Source organism: Trichomycterus rosablanca, chromosome 12 (genome assembly GCF_030014385.1).
Source record: "Trichomycterus rosablanca isolate fTriRos1 chromosome 12, fTriRos1.hap1, whole genome shotgun sequence".
Classification (NCBI taxonomy): Eukaryota; Metazoa; Chordata; class Actinopteri; order Siluriformes; family Trichomycteridae; genus Trichomycterus; species Trichomycterus rosablanca.
In genome coordinates this window covers 32,600,343-32,619,033 of record NC_085999.1, presented here as the reverse complement: position 1 = coordinate 32,619,033, position 18,691 = coordinate 32,600,343, and the positions used below count along the sequence as shown (strand labels likewise).

At 38.5% G+C, this 18,691-nt stretch overlaps 1 protein-coding gene across 1 annotated transcript; it reads right to left on the bottom strand.

Annotated features, from left to right (window-relative positions):
- Nucleotides 1–9: 9 nt before the first annotated feature.
- Nucleotides 10–18,570, bottom strand: LOC134324038 (MORC family CW-type zinc finger protein 3-like). The gene is made up of 14 exons (XM_063005690.1): nucleotides 18,532–18,570; nucleotides 17,349–17,421; nucleotides 15,976–16,102; nucleotides 12,377–12,605; nucleotides 12,091–12,212; nucleotides 10,318–10,447; nucleotides 10,069–10,197; nucleotides 9,819–9,938; nucleotides 9,357–9,454; nucleotides 9,062–9,148; nucleotides 1,278–1,320; nucleotides 243–274; nucleotides 59–168; nucleotides 10–17 (listed from the first exon to the last, which is right to left on the bottom strand). The coding sequence occupies exons 1-14, from the start codon at nucleotides 18,568–18,570 to the stop codon at nucleotides 10–12; spliced, it is 1,347 nt and encodes a 448-aa protein (XP_062861760.1).
- Between the last annotated feature and the right edge of the window lie 121 nt (nucleotides 18,571–18,691).

The window sequence follows — 18,691 nt, the reverse complement described above, 5'->3', positions numbered from 1 at the left end:
CTGTTAATGTCACCCTCCTGCAACCCAGCTTCACAATCATCACTATCATCACTATCACTGTTTGTGAGTTTTGAAAAATAGGCCTTTAATGCTGATGGAACCGCTGTGCTGCTATCAAATCTGGTTACTTTTTTCTCAATAATGTCTTTGTTTGGAGCTTTCTTCTTTCTATGATAAGAGAGAAATATAATGATTTGGCATTTCTTAACATTGTATTAATGGGAAAAAGAAGTGTTTTGTACCTTGGTCTTTGTGTCTTGGCAACAGGGACAGGCTGAGGAATGGATGATGAAGATCAATTATGTTGAGAATTTAAATAGAGACAGGTTAAGCATGAGTATTTAGAAAATGAGAAATATGAAACCAAGGGTGGAGCTAAATGTTTGTGTGTGTGTGTGGGGGGGCTGTTTTGCTAAATATATATAAGCATATGTATAAATATACATACATACATACATACATACATACATACATAGAATCAAAATAAATTGACCTCTATGTGACCCTTTCAGCTATAACAACAGCCACTTTTTTGAGAGTGGCTCTTTAATTCTTTAAGTTCTTTATTTCTGTGGGATTTTGTGTCCATTCATTTAAAAAGGCTAGGTAATAATGTTGGTCAAGAAAACCTCAACTGGTGTTCCAGTTCATTCCAAAGCTTTAGTTACCACTGCAGCACTTATGCAGTGCAGTCTGAGGGCTTGAAAGTCATGCACATTCAACAGAGGTTTTCAGCCTAATAGGAGATTTCTCCAGATTTCCTAAATCTTTTTACAGTAGCATGTACAGTAGATCATGTACCTGCAATCTTGTATAATGAAATGTTGTTTGACTGAACTGGTAAACCACAACATATTTCGCTTGCGAACACTGAGCCTTTATATTTCTTCTATAGCCAATCGTAATTCTCCCTTGTTATTAATTCACCTGCTTATTGTGGAACCAAGATGGTGTAACTCAAACATTCTATAACTTTTCACTCTCATGTTGCCACTGTCTATTGTCTGAATTTGCTGCAGGCATCAAATTATTGTAAAGTGGATTTTTGAAATATATTTACACAAATGCACATAATTCTTAACCATATGTCTTGTGAATTGTCTTACAAATTGTTTTGGCAGTGACTCTGTAGCATTTTTCATTTCAGTGTTGCTTAATAATGTTGTCCATGAAAACGTGAAACTCCATGACACTATAATGGCATCGGGGAACAGAAGATAATGCAGAAAATGTACTGCTAAATAAATTCTGTTAAAAATAAGAGGTCATCACATCACCTTCTCTCTGTTTATCACAGCAGACAATTTCTGATGACTCTCGCTGTAAAAAATACACACACACACACACACACACACACAGACACAATTTATATAAAATATACATTTTATATATTTTCATATATTTTCTTGGCTATGCAGCACCATAAACAACAAACCGCAATGCACTGTGTATTCTGTCACCTTTCTATCAGAACTGACCACTGATGACTGGGAACACCACACAAGAACTGTAGTTCTGGAAATGCTCTGACCCAGACCCAACATTTTTCCTGCTTCTAACACATCAACGTTGAGGATAAAATGTTTACTTGCTGCCTAATATATCCCACCCACTAACAGGTGCCGTGATGAAGTGATAATCAGAGTTATTCACTACACCTGTCAGTGGTCATAATGTTATGCCTGGTCAGTGTATATAATGGCACGTTATTTAACTCTGCTTCCTCAGAAACTTGAGGCTCTTCTTCAGCATCACAACTCCTGAATACATTAGACATTCATGTAAGCTAGCACACACACATTTACAAACAAAACATATACAGTGCTGTACAAAATACAAGAAAATAGTGGTAGTTCTTCCCATAGGTGTCCAGAATTTGTAAACTTGTCCTGGTACTTAGTTACAAATAATTCAAAAATTCAAAAAATTTAATAAACTGCAGACTCTTTGAGCCCATCACTGTAAACACTTCAAAGACAACATATTTAATGGTTTATTTCAACTAGTAAAATACAACTAGTAAAACACTGTAAATACTGTGTAAGGTTGCAAGATATTACAAAATTTGGAGCATGTTTACCACTGTGTTACTTTATTTCTTTGGTGCTTAAATTACATTTGACCAGCAACAAAATCTTTCCTTCTCTGTTAGTCGGCGTTGGAATTTCCTTTCTATCTCTGGCAAGATACCTCTGTTCCATGTACTTTTTAAGACTGATGTTGAACTATGTCTGTCTCTTTGGTTGTGATATCTGCATGCCCATTGTATGTGCTCTTTTTTTGGATTTTTTTCACATTTCATGGCAATCATTAACACTCATGAATTGAATGATAGAATAAATGACGGTTACCTGAGTTGTGTTTTTAGCTGCTTTAGATTTCAACATCTTGGACATTTTGACTAACCGATTGCTAACTAAATTGCCGTATGATTGCTAGTTTAGCAGACTTTTCTATTGTAGTGTGCTGATAATGTTTGTATGTGTTTACATATTGAGTGCATTTTAACCCTTTGTGGAAATGTAGCTTTGTTCATAAAAAATAAACAAAAGCAATGTACAAGTGTGCTTCTCTACACACATGATCATATATCTGCTGCGCCTCAAAAGAACAAGCCAGTAAAGTATTACTTTATGAACTTAGCAAACTCTAGTGCAATTAACCAATAAATGTAAGGCACTTGAATGCTACGCAAATGGAAAACGTTACATTGCTAAACACAAACCTTAAATTTGGAATTTTCCAACAAATTGCATATTACACTGGAAAAGGCTAATTTCACAGTCTGTGACACAATTTACATGACCATGAATTAGGAAAGACTTTAGTTATAACGGGTATAATAACTGGGTATAAAAGAAGAATTGAACAAGGGATTTATAATCAATGAATGCAGTCACATGTCTTATCTAATCCTGAGTCACACTTTGAGCTGCGACTTTGGTTCAGTTTTGTTTGTAATTTCTTGCATTTTATTATTTTGTTTTCATTAATTTTATTTTTTCTTTAGTTTGTGTGGTTTTTGAGTCACACTATTGATCTTCCCTGTTTAAGTCTCCTGTGCTTGGGTTCATTACTTATTATCTCTGCATACACCTGGCATCTTTCTGTTATAAGGCACTCACTACACCATGACATCACTATCAAAAGACACTTGAAAACTGTTAACTCTTAAAGGAACAGGAATGGTAAACATAAAGCCACAACAGCATCTAAAGAAAAAGTTCTACTTTCAACAGTTTCAACTGTGAAATGCAGACTTCAAGCTGCAAGTTTGACAGGTCGAGTGGCAGTAAGAAAGCCAACGCATAGATGAAAAAATAAGAAAAAGAGGCTTGCCTGGGACATGGAGCCATGGCCTGTTGATAACTAGAAAGTGTTAGCAGCAAACACAAGAGAATGGCAGAGGCCAGTGCATTGGCCAAGACAATAACAAAAAGAAGTTGGGTGGCTGATCTGGACCAGGGAATGTATGAGAAATTCGAGTCAGTCGATTTGTGATAAGTAGATGATTCTGAACGAACTCGTCTTCGAGATGAACATGTTCTAACGCATTTGTAGCCAATGAAATGTTAACACAACTGTACATATTTGACCATTTAATTTTTGACATTTTAGGGGAAGCTGAGCTTCCCTTGCAGTCTTAGAGAAATTGAATGTTGGGGTGATAGCATCAGTGTTAATATGGTGAAAATAATCAAATATCAAAAAAACTGGTTCTGTACTTTCACTTAAACAGAACATCCAGAAAACTGTGGTGACACAGGATCTCTTAATTAACTTTCATCCATCATGGACAAAACTCATCCACTACATGAAACTTGAAGAACATAGAAACACTTCAGCCTTCTCTGGGCTGAAGCTCGTCTGATTCGCGACGGAGATGAATCTGCTTACCGGCGAGAGGTCGACCAGCTGGTGCACTGGTGCAGTAAGAACAACCTGGAGCTTAACACGCTCAAGACTGTAGAGATGACAGTGGACTTCAGAAAACACTCACCAGCACGGCTCCCACTCACAATTTTAGGCAGTCCTGTTTCAACTGTGGAGTCCTTCAAGTTTTTGGGCACTATCATTTCCCAGGACCTGAAGTGGGAGTATAACATCAACTCCACCATCAAGAAAACCCAACAGAGAATGTTCTTTCTGCGGAAAATGCGAAAGCTGGGACTGCCACAGGAGCTGCTAAGACAATTCTACACTGCGGCCATCGAATCAGTTCTGTGCACTTCCATCACAGTCTGGTTTGGTGCAGCCACAACACAACAAAGGAACAGACTGCAGCGACAGGTGAAGTCAGCTGAAAAAATCATTGGTGCTCCTCTCCCCTCTCTCCAGGACTTGTATACTTCAAGAACCAAGAAACGGGCAGAGAAAATTATCACTGACTCCTCACACCCTGGACATTACTTTATCCAACCCCTCCCCTCCGGCAGGCGCTATAGATCCATCCACATTAAAACCACCAGATTTAAAAGCAGTTTCTTCCCACAGGCCATCTCCCTCCTAAATAAATAAATGACTGATAATACATAACACGTAAGCGTAAAAATATTCATCTGCTGCCAAATTGACTACACTGTAGTACTCATCCTACATGTTGTGCACTTTACTGTTTTGTAAATATTTCAGATGCTGCTAAATTACATTCTGTATATTGTGTGTATATAATCTTATAGTTTGGATAATTTTGTGATTTTGTGTTTAATGTTTAATGTATACGTTGCTTGTACACTGAATCGTACCATTACTAGAGAGATACCATCAGCCGGAAACAAATTCCTTGTGTGTATCCACATACCTGGCCAATAAATCTGATTCTGATTCTGATTCTGATCTGAAATGGACTGATCACAGTGGAAACATCTACTGTGGTCTGTCAGGTCTATTTTTCAAATTGTTTTTGAAAATAATGAATATTACCTTCTCTGGGCCAAAGAAAAGGACCAACATGATTGTAAAGTTCAAAAGCCAGAGTTTGTAGTGGTAAGGGGGCTGCTAGTACCAAAGGCTTTGACAATGAGTTGTAGCTGTTAGTTTCAGCCAGAGCGGTAGAGAGAACAGGGAGGCGACACTCCCATAGGGAACCGTTGGAAAGGGGGCGGGACATATTTTCTGTGCAGCTTCCGGGTTGTGGAGCTCTGTATAGTTCCAAATGTCCCATAGAGCCCCATTCATTTTTACTACTTATCAAGCATTTTTAGCTGTTTGTTGCTTTGTTTAAAAAAAATAATGAATTTAATGTCATTTATATACTTAATACTGTTATTGTTTAGCATTTGCTCAGCACTAAATGTTACATGTTTATCTTAATTAATAGGTATAACTGAATTTAGCTTAGTCAGCTAAGCTAAATTATTGACACGAGTCTTTTCACCTCAAATTGATTAATTAAAAGTTGATTAATCAAGAGTCTTGTTACAGAAATGATAATAAAACATCAGAGCCATAATAAATCATGCTACTTTTACTTTCATACTTAAGTACATTTGAAGGTAAATTTAGTTTAGTACTTTAGTGGAGGTATTTTTACTTTTACTATTACTTTTACTGGAGTCATATTTTACCTTGGATATCTCTACTTCAACTCAACTACATGGTTTGTGTACCTTGTCCACCACATACATTAGACAAAATGAACTAGTGCATATTAATTATGAATTAATTCATGTATTACATGTAGAAATAAATTATTAATTACTCATGAAATAAGAGATCAATTATTGCTATGTCATGTACCTGCACTATAATGTTAAAGGTACGGTAGTGTGTTTATGAATCTGTTCATTCAGTGCAGGTAAACCTTATGAATCCAGCCACATGACTTAGTGTTTAACCAAAATGATTATTATTATGAATCCTCAGGAAAGTGAAGGGAGATTAGTTTATGTAAAAAACAAAACATAAAAAACTGTTTAAACTACTTAATGATATCGCATTATGTAATGTATGATAATATAATGTACTGTGTGTTTGTTACGACAAATCTTTTAGTTCAAGAGGTCCTGAAGAAAGCAGTCAGAGAATCCAGAAAGTACTCTTCAGAAACACTTTATTAAGTGTAAAAAATGATCTGTGAATATATGTCAGAGCTAAGCCGATCGACGCTCCTTTCTCCTGCAATCCAAAACGAGAAGAGAGACCCGGAGTCTGAGCACGCCGTTCTTTTAAACTAGTCTAGGCTCCTCCTCCGCCGCTGCTGTTGGAGCCAATGAAATGTGCTAAAGAGGCCCAGGCTCCGCCCACCCCCTAGGTGGGGGTCTAGAGGACCTCTGCCAAGAGATCATGGCAGCCGCCATTTTGAACAAAAGGCCATGCGGCATGAATGTCGTAAAACTTGGAAAATGCCGTAAAACTTCCCATATTGAATTTATGTTTAATAATGATGTTTAATAATGATGTTATGTTCCAAAAATCCTAACAGTGTTAACAAGAACGACCTATTAACAACTCATTATAAACATCAATCTTCCACTTCATATACCAAATTGACATTAAAGCAGATGCAGTAAATGTAAAGGCAGGTGAAAATACCCAGAAATTGTACAAATGTTTATTATTTACTGTTTAATATGTCATTCACTGCTGCCTGTCCCATTTGAGAACATGACAGCGCCGGGTTTGTTTGGAACTATCGGAGGGTTACATGAACCGCGTGGCGGCGAGATCAAGGAGTGTCGCAACTCTCTCTATCTACGGCTCTGGTTTCAGCTAAACAACATGTTTTGCTAAAATGTTAAGCAGAAAAGAAAAAAATACACTTTTAGTGTCACGTGGGTGAAATTGGTGTTTGTTTTATTTGTTGTATTGAGACTTTCTCCCCAATTGATGACTGATTCGCTTTTATAATGAGGCTTGATGGACAGCGACGGCGGCCGATCGCGATTGTGCTCGATGAACTGAGCGACCAATGGGGATGGTCGGGAGGTGGGGCTAACCCCTTTTGTTTTTGATAAAGACGCAGCAGAGAACAATGGCGAAAGGAAGTGAAAGAGGAAGGAGAGCGAGGAGGCGAGAGGAGCGGGTTGGTCGGTCGTGACAGCGGCTCCGCCGCCCGGAGCGTGACGCGACCGGGTAGATCTGGCCATACACAGTGACTGAGGAGCAGTGCAGTGAAGCAGTGCTAAGTTGGCGACTTGAGCCGTAGAGACGGAGCTTCAGAATCGGTGTGGAAGCGACACGGGGCCATGAGTGACTGGCGTGCGGGCGAGACGAAAAGAGTCGAGACGCACCGGCAGATGAGCGTGGAGGAGCTGCACCGGAGGCTGCTGTTGTGCTGCATTCCACCCAGGCCTTGGAAGACTTACACTGGGGGGCTGGTGGTTACTAGGGTTGCCAACCGTCCCGTAAAATACGGAATCGTTCCGTATTTGCAAACTAAATGTCGCGTTCCGTATTGAACTGATACGGGACGCGCTTTGTTCCGTATTTTTATCAATGGGAGAGAAACGCTGCAGATTAGACTGTTCAATACTAGAGCTGGGCGGTTCCTGAATCACATGAATCACCCGGGTTAATGATTCGAATCTTTGTACTGAATCAGGAATCACGAGTCCGAAATCTTAATTAACCCGGATCCTACGAGTCCTCTGACTGGCTGCTGCTAATGCCAAGTTCACACTACACGACTTTCCAAGTCGTCAGGTCGTTGTACAGTTCACACTATACGACTGAATCTCTTGCACTCGGGAGTCCTTCAGTCGGTGTATATTTCACACTACACGACTGATCGGCGATAGGGGTTTCACACTACACGATCCATCACCAACTGGAATCGCAGACGAGCTTCTCTGGTCTCCTTTTTTTTCTTCTTTACAAAAACACACGTGAGAAGTGTCAACTTGTCACTGACAGGAGAAGTGTGAGGTGCCAAGAGAATTAAGAGAGAAGGATTTATTTACAGAAGATGAGTGCATGGAAGACAAGTGACTCAACTGACTCAAGTGACCCAAGTGAACCGGATCACATTACTGAGTGACTCCGATTAACCCGAGTCCATAAAATGAACCGAATTTACCACCACTATAAATACTTCACTGTTTGAGTAGCGCAGTGGGCAGTTCTTCTGCCCTAGGTTCGAATCCGGCTTAGGGCGAAACTAAAGTAACACAAGCAGGGTCGGCGCTATGGGGGCGCTGGTGTGGGCATTTCCCTAACCCTCCCCCAATTTTGTTACTGCCCCCCTAAGCAACGCAGTCCAGAACCGGGCTGCATGTCGGTGTTAAGATGGATTATGTAAAAATTTTGTTTTCACTATTGAGAAAAAATGTTACATGATGTTTATGCATGTTCTTTTACCTAAAATATGGTTCTGATTTATCATTAAAGAATGAAAATAATATATGTTAAACAGCTTAAATTAAACATTTTGATAATGTTCCTATGATGGTGTAAGACCCGTTACATTGTTTACAGGTGCAACTCTAACGTAAATTGAGTGAAGTTATTCTAGCATTTTAAAGTATTTAGTCCTGTGAGGGGAGTAATTTAATATTGGTCCCTAATGTGAACTTTTTATGGTCAATAAAACTGTCTTTTTAAAATTCAGTAAATTGTGGTGGTCCATCTTGATTGCTCGCACCCCAGATCGAAAAGAACCTGTGGCCTTAAAACATTGTGCTTAGACTTAAATTAAAAAACCTTCCTTACAAATATTAAAATTTGAGTTACTAGAGCTCGTTAAACTCCTAGGTGGCATTGTTGGCAACAAAGTAAAAATCGATGTAGTTCAAAATTCTTGTCACGAGCGTCTCATGCCCCACCCCGTGACATTAGCAGTTAGTGTCGTGAGTTCACAAATGAATTTTAAAAGTGAAGTCAATGTAACAAGGTGGTAAACATACCTCGTTTCTGCTTTTTTTTTGGGAATGTGCTGCAGCTATAAAATTTAAAATGAGCACACACAGTAAAACACTTTTGTACTGTTTTCATTTAAATACAGGTCATAACAGATTTGCAATTTTAATAAAATTTTTACTAGTGCCAAACCTTTTTTGAGTTTGTATATATTTGTACATTTGTGTGAATGTGTTCTTCCATGTGTGTGTGGGGGTGTACTCACACAACAGCCTGAACAGGTACAGTGCAGTTTGTTTGAAGAATACCACAATACTGTTTAAGCTTAGTGTTTAAAATCTGCATGGTTTTCCTGCACAAATAAAAATATTACACCATGTAATAAACAGAACTGGTATTTCATCACATACCATTTAAAATGTTCAAATGGACAAATCCAAAAAATGGCCTAACAAATATAAGGAACATATTCAGTTTAAGATGATGTGATGCTGTGATGATGTTCCTCCTAAATCTGTATTTGTAGCTAAATATTTCTTACAAATTGTTGTTAAACAAACCTGTACTCATCTGTAGGGATAAAGTCCTGCTTGTTGTGAGTTGGTTGTAGGTAGTTACACTCTGTTATCCCTGTAACACCTGCTCCTGTGCTGTTTGCCTGTTTGCAGAACACAAAAACACATGTGATGGTGCATACAGAATGGAAGCTTTTGATCACATTACATGGCTACGTTACAAGGCATGGGATTAAATAATTTTGCCAAAAGAATTTTATTTGTAGTGCTGAGCTGTGTGTCATTTTTATTATGAATTACCTAATGCTGAAAATGTTTTTGCAATTGAATGTGATTATTTAGAGAAGTTTTTATTTGTTGCTACTTAGGTTATCCTAATGTATAGTATTTCTGTTACTGATACCTGAAAACTGATTTAAACAACTAAAAAGAAGCAACACTACTGTGCATCTGATCTGATTTCACTGAAAGAGTTTAGTAAAAGTAAATAATGTTAAAAATTCTGACCTTGCGTTGACAGGCAACACGTTCGTAAGCTTTGATAAGGCGATTGTTGTGGTACATCATGATGCCATAATGATCTGTGTTCTTTGTGTTGTAGCCAAAAATGATTTCAGTGCTATGATTCTGAGACAAACACTTAAAGATCATGACATTTAAAATAATGTTTGATAATTAGATCTGACATATTCATCACCATTTATTTGTTGGTTATTTTTAAAATCTTCCATAACACTAATAATCGGCAAAAGGATACAAGAAACGTGGGTTTGTATCTGTACTTCTCTTGATTTGCTAGACTTTTGGAGAGCTCCAAAGTTTTTACCTTCTCCCCTCGAATTATAATCTGCATTTTTGGGTTCAGGTACAGGATACTGCAGTATGCCTTAAACAAGAAAAATAAGCACAAACACATGATCATGCAGAACTAATAGTTGTTATCACAGTAAGTTAAGGTGGTAAATTGTGAACAGATTTATTCAGCCTTTTTCATCTAAACTCTTACCCGCAGTGAATATTCACTTTCAGGCACTGATGAGCCTTGCCATCTCATTTGCTCTATGGTGCTCTCATCGTCATCCGGAATCCGGATGTCAAAGTCTTGAGAGAAGTCAAGTTCTAATGCTGACTCTGTTCTGCTAACGGAATAAAAATTTATTATAGAAAAAGCCAGTGCCAACAAGTTCCAACAGCAGTTTTAACTTTTAATTGTTCTCTTCTGAAATGAAGTTGAGTGGTATGAAATATCTAACCCATAACAGGACAACAGTGTGGTCCTTCTGTAGTTTATTTACTACAAAAAAATGTATATATTTTTTTCTTTTCATTTTCACCTGGATGTTATGTAGGTAGGCTTGTAAGGTTGTACTCAAGCCACATGTGGCACCTGTAAATGCTTATAGAAAACACTGGACAACAATGTTTTGCAAAAGTTTTGCTTCCTTAAAAAATTTAGTGATTGTGAGATTTAGCGACTCATTCAAGCTGAACACAAATATAGTTTCTGATTGTATCACATAGAAATTTTGAGAAACATGAGATTAAGTTTTACTGATTATAACACATTCAGATCTGCTGATTTTGTACTCAGCATCCAGTGCATCACGTATTAGTGCCCAGCAGTAGTCAGCCAGCATTAACTGATTCCAGTAGCTTTGGTAAAGTAGTAATGTCTTGATGAAAGTCCTCACCATGTTCATCACTTACTGCACCAAGATTAGAAGGGAAGAAACACAAGTGTGAATGCAGGAAATGGATGTTGCACTTTATCAATTTATCAAGGAAATTTTCAGCAACATCCTTGAATTATTTCCAAGCAGTTTTTTCAGGTCCTTGAACTGATTGTAATTCATGATGTGTCGGATTTGTGAACCAACAAAAATGCCTTCCTTAATCCTGGCATTAGGTATTCTTGTGAACACTTGTCTCAAATTACGAAACCTTCTCGCTCCTTGTTCATTGCTTTCACAAAAGTTTTCATTAGTTATGTGAAGTGGAGGCAAAAAATATCTTTGTTGCGTCCACAATTTGTTTATGTGCCACATTTGTCTGCCCTGGAGCCCCTGATGAATTGGCTAGTTCTTTATTGTAATGTAACTCTTCAACACAGCTGTTCCAGTTGTAGTTGCTGTACTTGATACGTATGTTTCAATAACAGGTTCCATTTTCTTATGTTTCTTTATGTGCTACTAACATGTACTGAAGGATAGATGCTGTCATTGTGTAACAAGACAGCCTTGAGGCTTAACAATGAGGAATAAAAAAATGAACTATGATTATCAACAGCTCAAAATACATGATACACTCAAATGTGTTCAAGAAGCAAAATCTCTGTTGACCAATGAGATAATAAACTGTACTGTTTTATTGTTAACATTATTATGACATCAGATCATAATAGGGACAGTGGTAGCCTAGTGGGTAGAGCTTTGGGCTATTAACTGAAAGGTTGAGAGTTCGAATCCCAGCTCTGCCAGGCAGCCACTGTTGGGTCCTTGAGCAAGGCCCTTAACCCTCTGCTCCAGAGGCGCCGTATGATGACTGACACTGCACTCTGACTCCAGCTTCCAAACAAGCTGGGATACGCGAAGAAAGAATTTCATTGTACTGTACACCTGTATATTTATATATGACAAAAAAGGCACCCTCCTCGCACTCCTATAGATTGCTCCTTAACTGTAAACTGTCATACCAGTACATCATCACATTTTGTCTTTTTATACTCATTAAATCACTCATCTACTCATTCCTATATTTTACTTCATGCCAGCATACTTACAGGCGGCGGTTCCAGATGATTATACGTGTTCCTGTTGAGTTCCGTTGGAGTTCAGTCAGCAGTTCCTCCTTGGTATTAAAAAGAGAGTATTTCAGGATATCCTGAAGACTTTCATAATGCTCCGGTGCAACATCAAGTGAATAATGAGGGTTAAGGACAAAATTTCTCTGTGGAACTATTAAAACTTCAATGAAAACCTTAATTATTTATGTCTCATAAGTAAATATGTAACTTGTTGTTACTCATGTTATTTGCCAACCTTTAAAGCCTTGTTTTTAAGATAAAGGATATAAGTCTCTCCAGTAGGTGTGAATGTGATGATTGGCACTATGACATTCTCAGCTTTTATGTCCTCGAGGTAGGTCTGTGACAGAAGCCCCACACACATGGTATCTGCTCTCCTGGAGAACACAATGGCATCCCTTCCCAAGCGCATAGAACTTGACTTGAATCCATTACCATACTGGCCCACTGGAACATGGTTCCTAAATAACTGTTTATCATTGAAGCCGAAACTAACAGAGACAAAAAATTTTAAGAAGTCTGATGACTGTGGTTAAATATATATATATATATATATATATATATATATATATATATATATATATATATATATATATATATATGTATATACAGTGTATCACAAAAGTGAGTACACCCTTCACATTTCTGCAGATATTTAAGTATATCTTTTCATGGGACAACACTGACAAAATGACACTTTGACACAATGAAAAGTAGTCTGTGTGCAGCTTATATAACAGTGTAAATTTATTCTTCCCTCAAAATAACTCAATATACAGCCATTAATGTCTAAACCACCGGCAACAAAAGTGAGTACACCCCTAAGAGACTACACCCCTAAATGTCCAAATTGAGCACTGCTTGTCATTTTCCCTCCAAAATGTCATGTGATTTGTTAGTGTTACTAGGTCTCAGGTGTGCATAGGGAGCAGGTGTGTTCAATTTAGTAGTACAGCTCTCACACTCTCTCATACTGGTCACTGAAAGTTCCAACATGGCACCTCATGGCAAAGAACTCTCTGAGGATCTTAAAAGACGAATTGTTGCGCTACATGAAGATGGCCAAGGCTACAAGAAGATTGCCAACACCCTGAAACTGAGCTGCAGCACAGTGGCCAAGATCATCCAGCGTTTTAAAAGAGCAGGGTCCACTCAGAACAGACCTCGCGTTGGTCGTCCAAAGAAGCTGAGTGCACGTGCTCAGCGTCACATCCAACTGCTGTATTTGAAAGATAGGCGCAGGAGTGCTGTCAGCGTTGCTGCAGAGATTGAAAAGGTGGGGGGTCAGCCTGTCAGTGCTCAGACCATACGCCGCACACTACATCAAATTGGTCTGCATGGCTGTCACCCCAGAAGGAAGCCTCTTCTGAAGTCTCTACACAAAAAAGCCCGCAAACAGTTTGCTGAAGACATGTCAACAAAGGACATGGATTACTGGAACCATGTCCTATGGTCTGATGAGACCAAGATTAATTTATTTGGTTTAGATGGTCTCAAGCATGTGTGGCGGCAATCAGGTGAGGAGTACAAAGATAAGTGTGTCATGCCTACAGTCAAGCATGGTGGTGGGAATGCCATGGTCTGGGGCTGCATGGGTGCAGCAGGTGTTGGGGAGTTACATTTCATTGAGGGACACATGAACTCCAATATGTACTGTGAAATACTGAAGCAGAGCATGATCCCCTCCCTCCGGAAACTGGGTCGCAGGGCAGTGTTCCAGCATGATAATGACCCCAAACACACCTCTAAGACGACCACTGCTTTATTGAAGAGGCTGAGGGTAAAGGTGATGGACTGGCCAAGCATGTCTCCAGACCTAAACCCAATAGAACATCTTTGGGGCATCCTCAAGCGGAAGGTGGAGGAGCGCAAAGTCTCGAATATCTGCCAGCTCCGTGATGTCGTCATGGAGGAGTGGAAAAGCATTCCAGTGGCAACCTGTGAAGCTCTGGTAAACTCCATGCCCAGGAGAGTTAAGGCAGTTCTGGGAAATAATGGTGGCCACACAAAATATTGACACTTCAGGAACTTTCACTAAGGGGTGTACTCACTTTTGTTGCCAGTGGTTTAGACATTAATGGCTGTATATTGAGTTATTTTGAGGCAAGAATAAATTTACACTGTTATATAAGCTGCACACAGACTACTTTTCATTGTGTCAAAGTGTCATTTTGTCAGTGTTGTCCCATGAAAAGATATACTTAAATATCTGCAGAAATGTGAGGGGTGTACTCACTTTTGTGATACACTGTATATATATATATATATACACACACACAGTGGGGGAAATAAGTATTTGATCCCCTGCTGATTTTGTAAGTTTACCCCCTTACAAAGACTTGAACAGTCTATAATTTTTATGGAAGGTTTATTTTAACAGAGAGAGACAGAATATCAACAAAAAATCCAGAAAAAAAACATTAAATAAAAGTTATAAATTAATTTGTATTTAATTAAGGGAAATAAGTATTTGATCCCCTACCAACCAGCAAGAATTCTGACCCCCACAGACCGGTTATGTGCCCATGAGGCACACAAATTAGTCCTGTCCCTGTATAAAAGACTCCTGTCACAGAATCAGTTTCTTCCGTTCAAATCTCTCGACCACCATGGGCAAGACCAAAGAGCTATCAAAGGACGTCAGGGACAAGATTGTAGACCTGCACAAAAGGCTGAAATGGGCTACAAGACCATCAGCAAGACGCTTGGTGAGAAAGAGACCACTGTTGGTGCGATAATTCGAAAATGGAAGAAATACAAGATCACAATCACCCTCACTTTGGAGCTCCATGCAAGATCTCACCTGGTGGGGTAAGAATGATTCTGAGAAAGGTGAGGTCAGTCCAGAATTACACGGGAGGAGCTTGTCAATGATCTCAAGGGAGCTGGGAGCACAGTCACCAAGAAAACCATTAGTAACACACTTCGCCGTAATGGATTGAGATCCTGCAGTGCCCGCAAAGTCCCTTTGCTCAAGAAGGCTCATGTACAGGCCCGTCTGAAGTTTGCCAATGAACACCTGAATGATTCAGAGAAAGCTTGGGAGAATATGATATGGTCAGATGAGACCAAAATTGAGCTCTTTGGCATCAACTCCACTCGCCGTGTTTGGAGGCAAAGAAATGCCCGGTGGGGATGGTGTTCTTGGGGTCATATCCAGCATTTCTCTGCTCCCAGCTCCCTTGAGATCATTGACAAGCTCCTCCCGTGTAATTCTGGACTGACCTCACCTTTCTCAGAATCATTCTTACCCCAATAGGTGAGATCTTGCATGGAGCTCCAGAGTGAGGGTGATTGTGATCTTGTATTTCTTCCATTTTCGAATTATCGCACCAACAGTGGTCTCTTTCTCACCAAGCTTCTTGCTGATGGTCTTGTAGCCCATTCCAGCCTTGTGCAGGTCTACAATCTTGTCCCTGACGTCCTTTGATAGCTCTTTGGTCTTGCCCATGGTGGTCGAGAGATTTGAACGGAAGAAACTGATTCTGTGACAGGAGTCTTTTATACAGGGACAGGACTAATTTGTGTGCCTCATGGGCACATAACCGGTCTGTGGGGGTCAGAATTCTTGCTGGTTGGTAGGGGATCAAATACTTATTTCCCTTAATTAAATACAAATTAATTTATAACTTTTATTTATTGTTTTTTTTCTGGATTTTTTGTTGATATTCTGTCTCTCTCTGTTAAAATAAACCTTCCATAAAAATTATAGACTGTTCAAGTCTTTGTAAGGGGGTAAACGTACAAAATCAGCAAAGGATCAAATACTTATTTCCCCCACTGTATATATATATATGTACACACACACACACACACACACACACTGTATCACTAATGTAGGTTTAAAGAACACAATAATACCTGAGCATTTTATGCATCTCATTAAAGTCCATGCCTGCACCATTATCCATGAAGACAAGGCAGATTTGTTCTTTGACAATTTGTTTATCTATCCAGAACTTCTTGGCTTTTGCATCAAAACCATTGTCTATAAACACAAACAACAAACCAGTGTAAAGTACAAAACCAAATCCAATAATTTAATACAATATAAAAGACAATATTTCGAATTCAAATAATAAACAGAAAGCAGGGGTTTAACTGAAAGCAGATATTTAACTAAAAGACATATATTTAATATTGAACTGTATCAATTATACTGATTTGATTAATATACAGATTTCACTAAATAATTCAGGTAAATCATTTTCTTCATGCAACACATTTAAAAATATTGGGACATATGCAAATTAAGACTAGAACTGTTGTAAAATGTAAAAAAAAAATCTGAAACTGGTAATGACACATCTAAGTATAAGAGAAACATTATCAAAAAACTTTTTTGTTTATAAACCAGAATGGGTCAAAGCCTGCAGTTCAGAACTGACTCCTATTAAAAAGGTGTGTAATGTTATTGAGGGTGTTACAGACAACATGAACCCTGGACTGCTGAGCAGCAGAAGTGTTTTATCAAGCATGAATGGGTAAAAAAAAATTCACAGCTATACCAATTGGTCCTTGTTGAAAGGAAATATGATGTTACACAGTGATAAACATGCCCCTGTCCCATCTTTTGTTGCAGCCAGTGAGAAAATCTGGGGGAGTAATTTGTAACTCACGACCGCAAACTGGAAAAGATCCGTGTTATCGCTACACAGTATGTTGCTGTGTTAAAGCAGCGCAAATTACCACAGTGACGTATGTTTAAAGTGGCACAAACATAGCCCAATAAAAATCGTTTGATTAAAATTTTTTAGAACTGCGATTAAAATTCTAAAGCCCTAGTGTTTATAAAAGTGTCACAGTTTATTGGGTGTCACAGTAGTAGTAAAGTAAAAATGTTTATTTACTTCAAATTTAAACAATTTGTAACATCTTCCCAGGTCTTCTGTTTCAGTGTTACTGTCACCATGGCAACACCACATGTGTTATTCCAATCAGTTTTTACCTCTACCTTTACATTGGCTGCTTATCTAATGTTCCACCCTTACTGTCTGAATCAGTGTATCAGTGTATTCATATAAAACAAACAGCAGTAATATGCAAATCCTTTTGATATTAAGTCTTATTGGTATTTTTGCTATTTGGCACAACTCTGGTCAACAATGTCAAAAGACAGTCCAGTTATAAACTATTAATACCCCAACACACTCTACTTCACTGAATTGTCTTTACCAGCTTGCTAGCCAAATCTACACCCAAGTGATAGTCAAGTGGAACAAGTTGTGACTCACCAATCAGTTCTGCTATCGCACTGAAAGGCCATTTGTGGCTGGTGGAGTTTGTGTGGAGGTATTGTGGATTTACCTTTAGAAGAAAAACAAGATGTTTAAATCACTGAAGATAATAAAAAATTAATAACTTTTGAAATGCCAGATTATACTTCATTCGATGAAAAATGCATTCTTTTTATTTCTTTTTCTTTTTCCCCCTCTGTCTTTTTAAAGGTTAATACTGTATATTTACACAATATTCAACCAAAATTCATTTCTCACAAGCCCCACTGCAAAATGAAAGAAACCTTATCAATTTTGTTGTGGCTTTTGTTGTGATAAAATTATTGACTTGAAAATGCTGAGATTCATGATTTTGTTCTGGGGAAAATCCCATCTGCTATGTCCGGTTTAAGTTTTCCTTTGATTAATAACTGTCACGCTTTAAGCCTCCCTGTGCTCTAGTGTGCCACGCCCTTCTCTCCCCAGTCTCCAGCCAGCCTCCCTCTCCTGATTGGTTAGCTGGGGCTAATTAGCCCCGGCTGCCTGTATTTAGGAGAGGATCAGGGAAAGGCTGGTTGGAGACTATTCTGTGGTAACTCTGTTTGTTATGGTTTCTGTTTGGTTTAGCCCTTGATTCTGATTCCTACCTGCTCTGCTCCGTCCCATCCGGTCTGTTCATTCTGTTTTGGTTTTGTTCTATGTTCCTGTCTAGTTAGTTCATGTTCTAGTAACCTGTTTAATCTTTGTTTAGCCTGTCTGTTTAGCCTGTTGGTTCGCCCTGTTAGTCATTTAAGTCCTGTTTGCCTTTAGTCCTGTCTAGTTCTTGTTTAGCTTAGGGTTTAGGTTCGTGTTTGTATATTTAGCATTTATCTTAGCTTAGGTCAAGTATTTGTTGGTTTTGTTTGTGTGATCTTTTGTCTTTATTGTTATTAAATATATCAGTTAATACCTCTCTGCGTGTGTGTGCGCCCCTCCTGTCAGTCTAGCCCACTTACCGTTACAATAACCTTAGTCATTCGTGAGCTGGAGTAAGTGTACTATATTAAAAATTAACAACTGTATAGAGCATGAGGTGCACTATTGAAGATGTAATATTGTATATACCAAAGATAACCATTTAAAATGCCATTCTACTTATAGTACATTATCTACAATTAGAGCTTTTGACAATGTATTAAATTTTAGTCTCTAATTTACTTACTGCGCTTATAGGTATTCCCTTAGATATAGGTGCTGCCATTTTTGACTATATTTGAAAAGGCTGTCTTCAGTTTAAAACAAGAAACAGGAAGAAACAGTATGCTCTTCTGAAGTTAGTCAAATGTGTTGTGATGACTAGACCAGTGACATCCTTTTATACT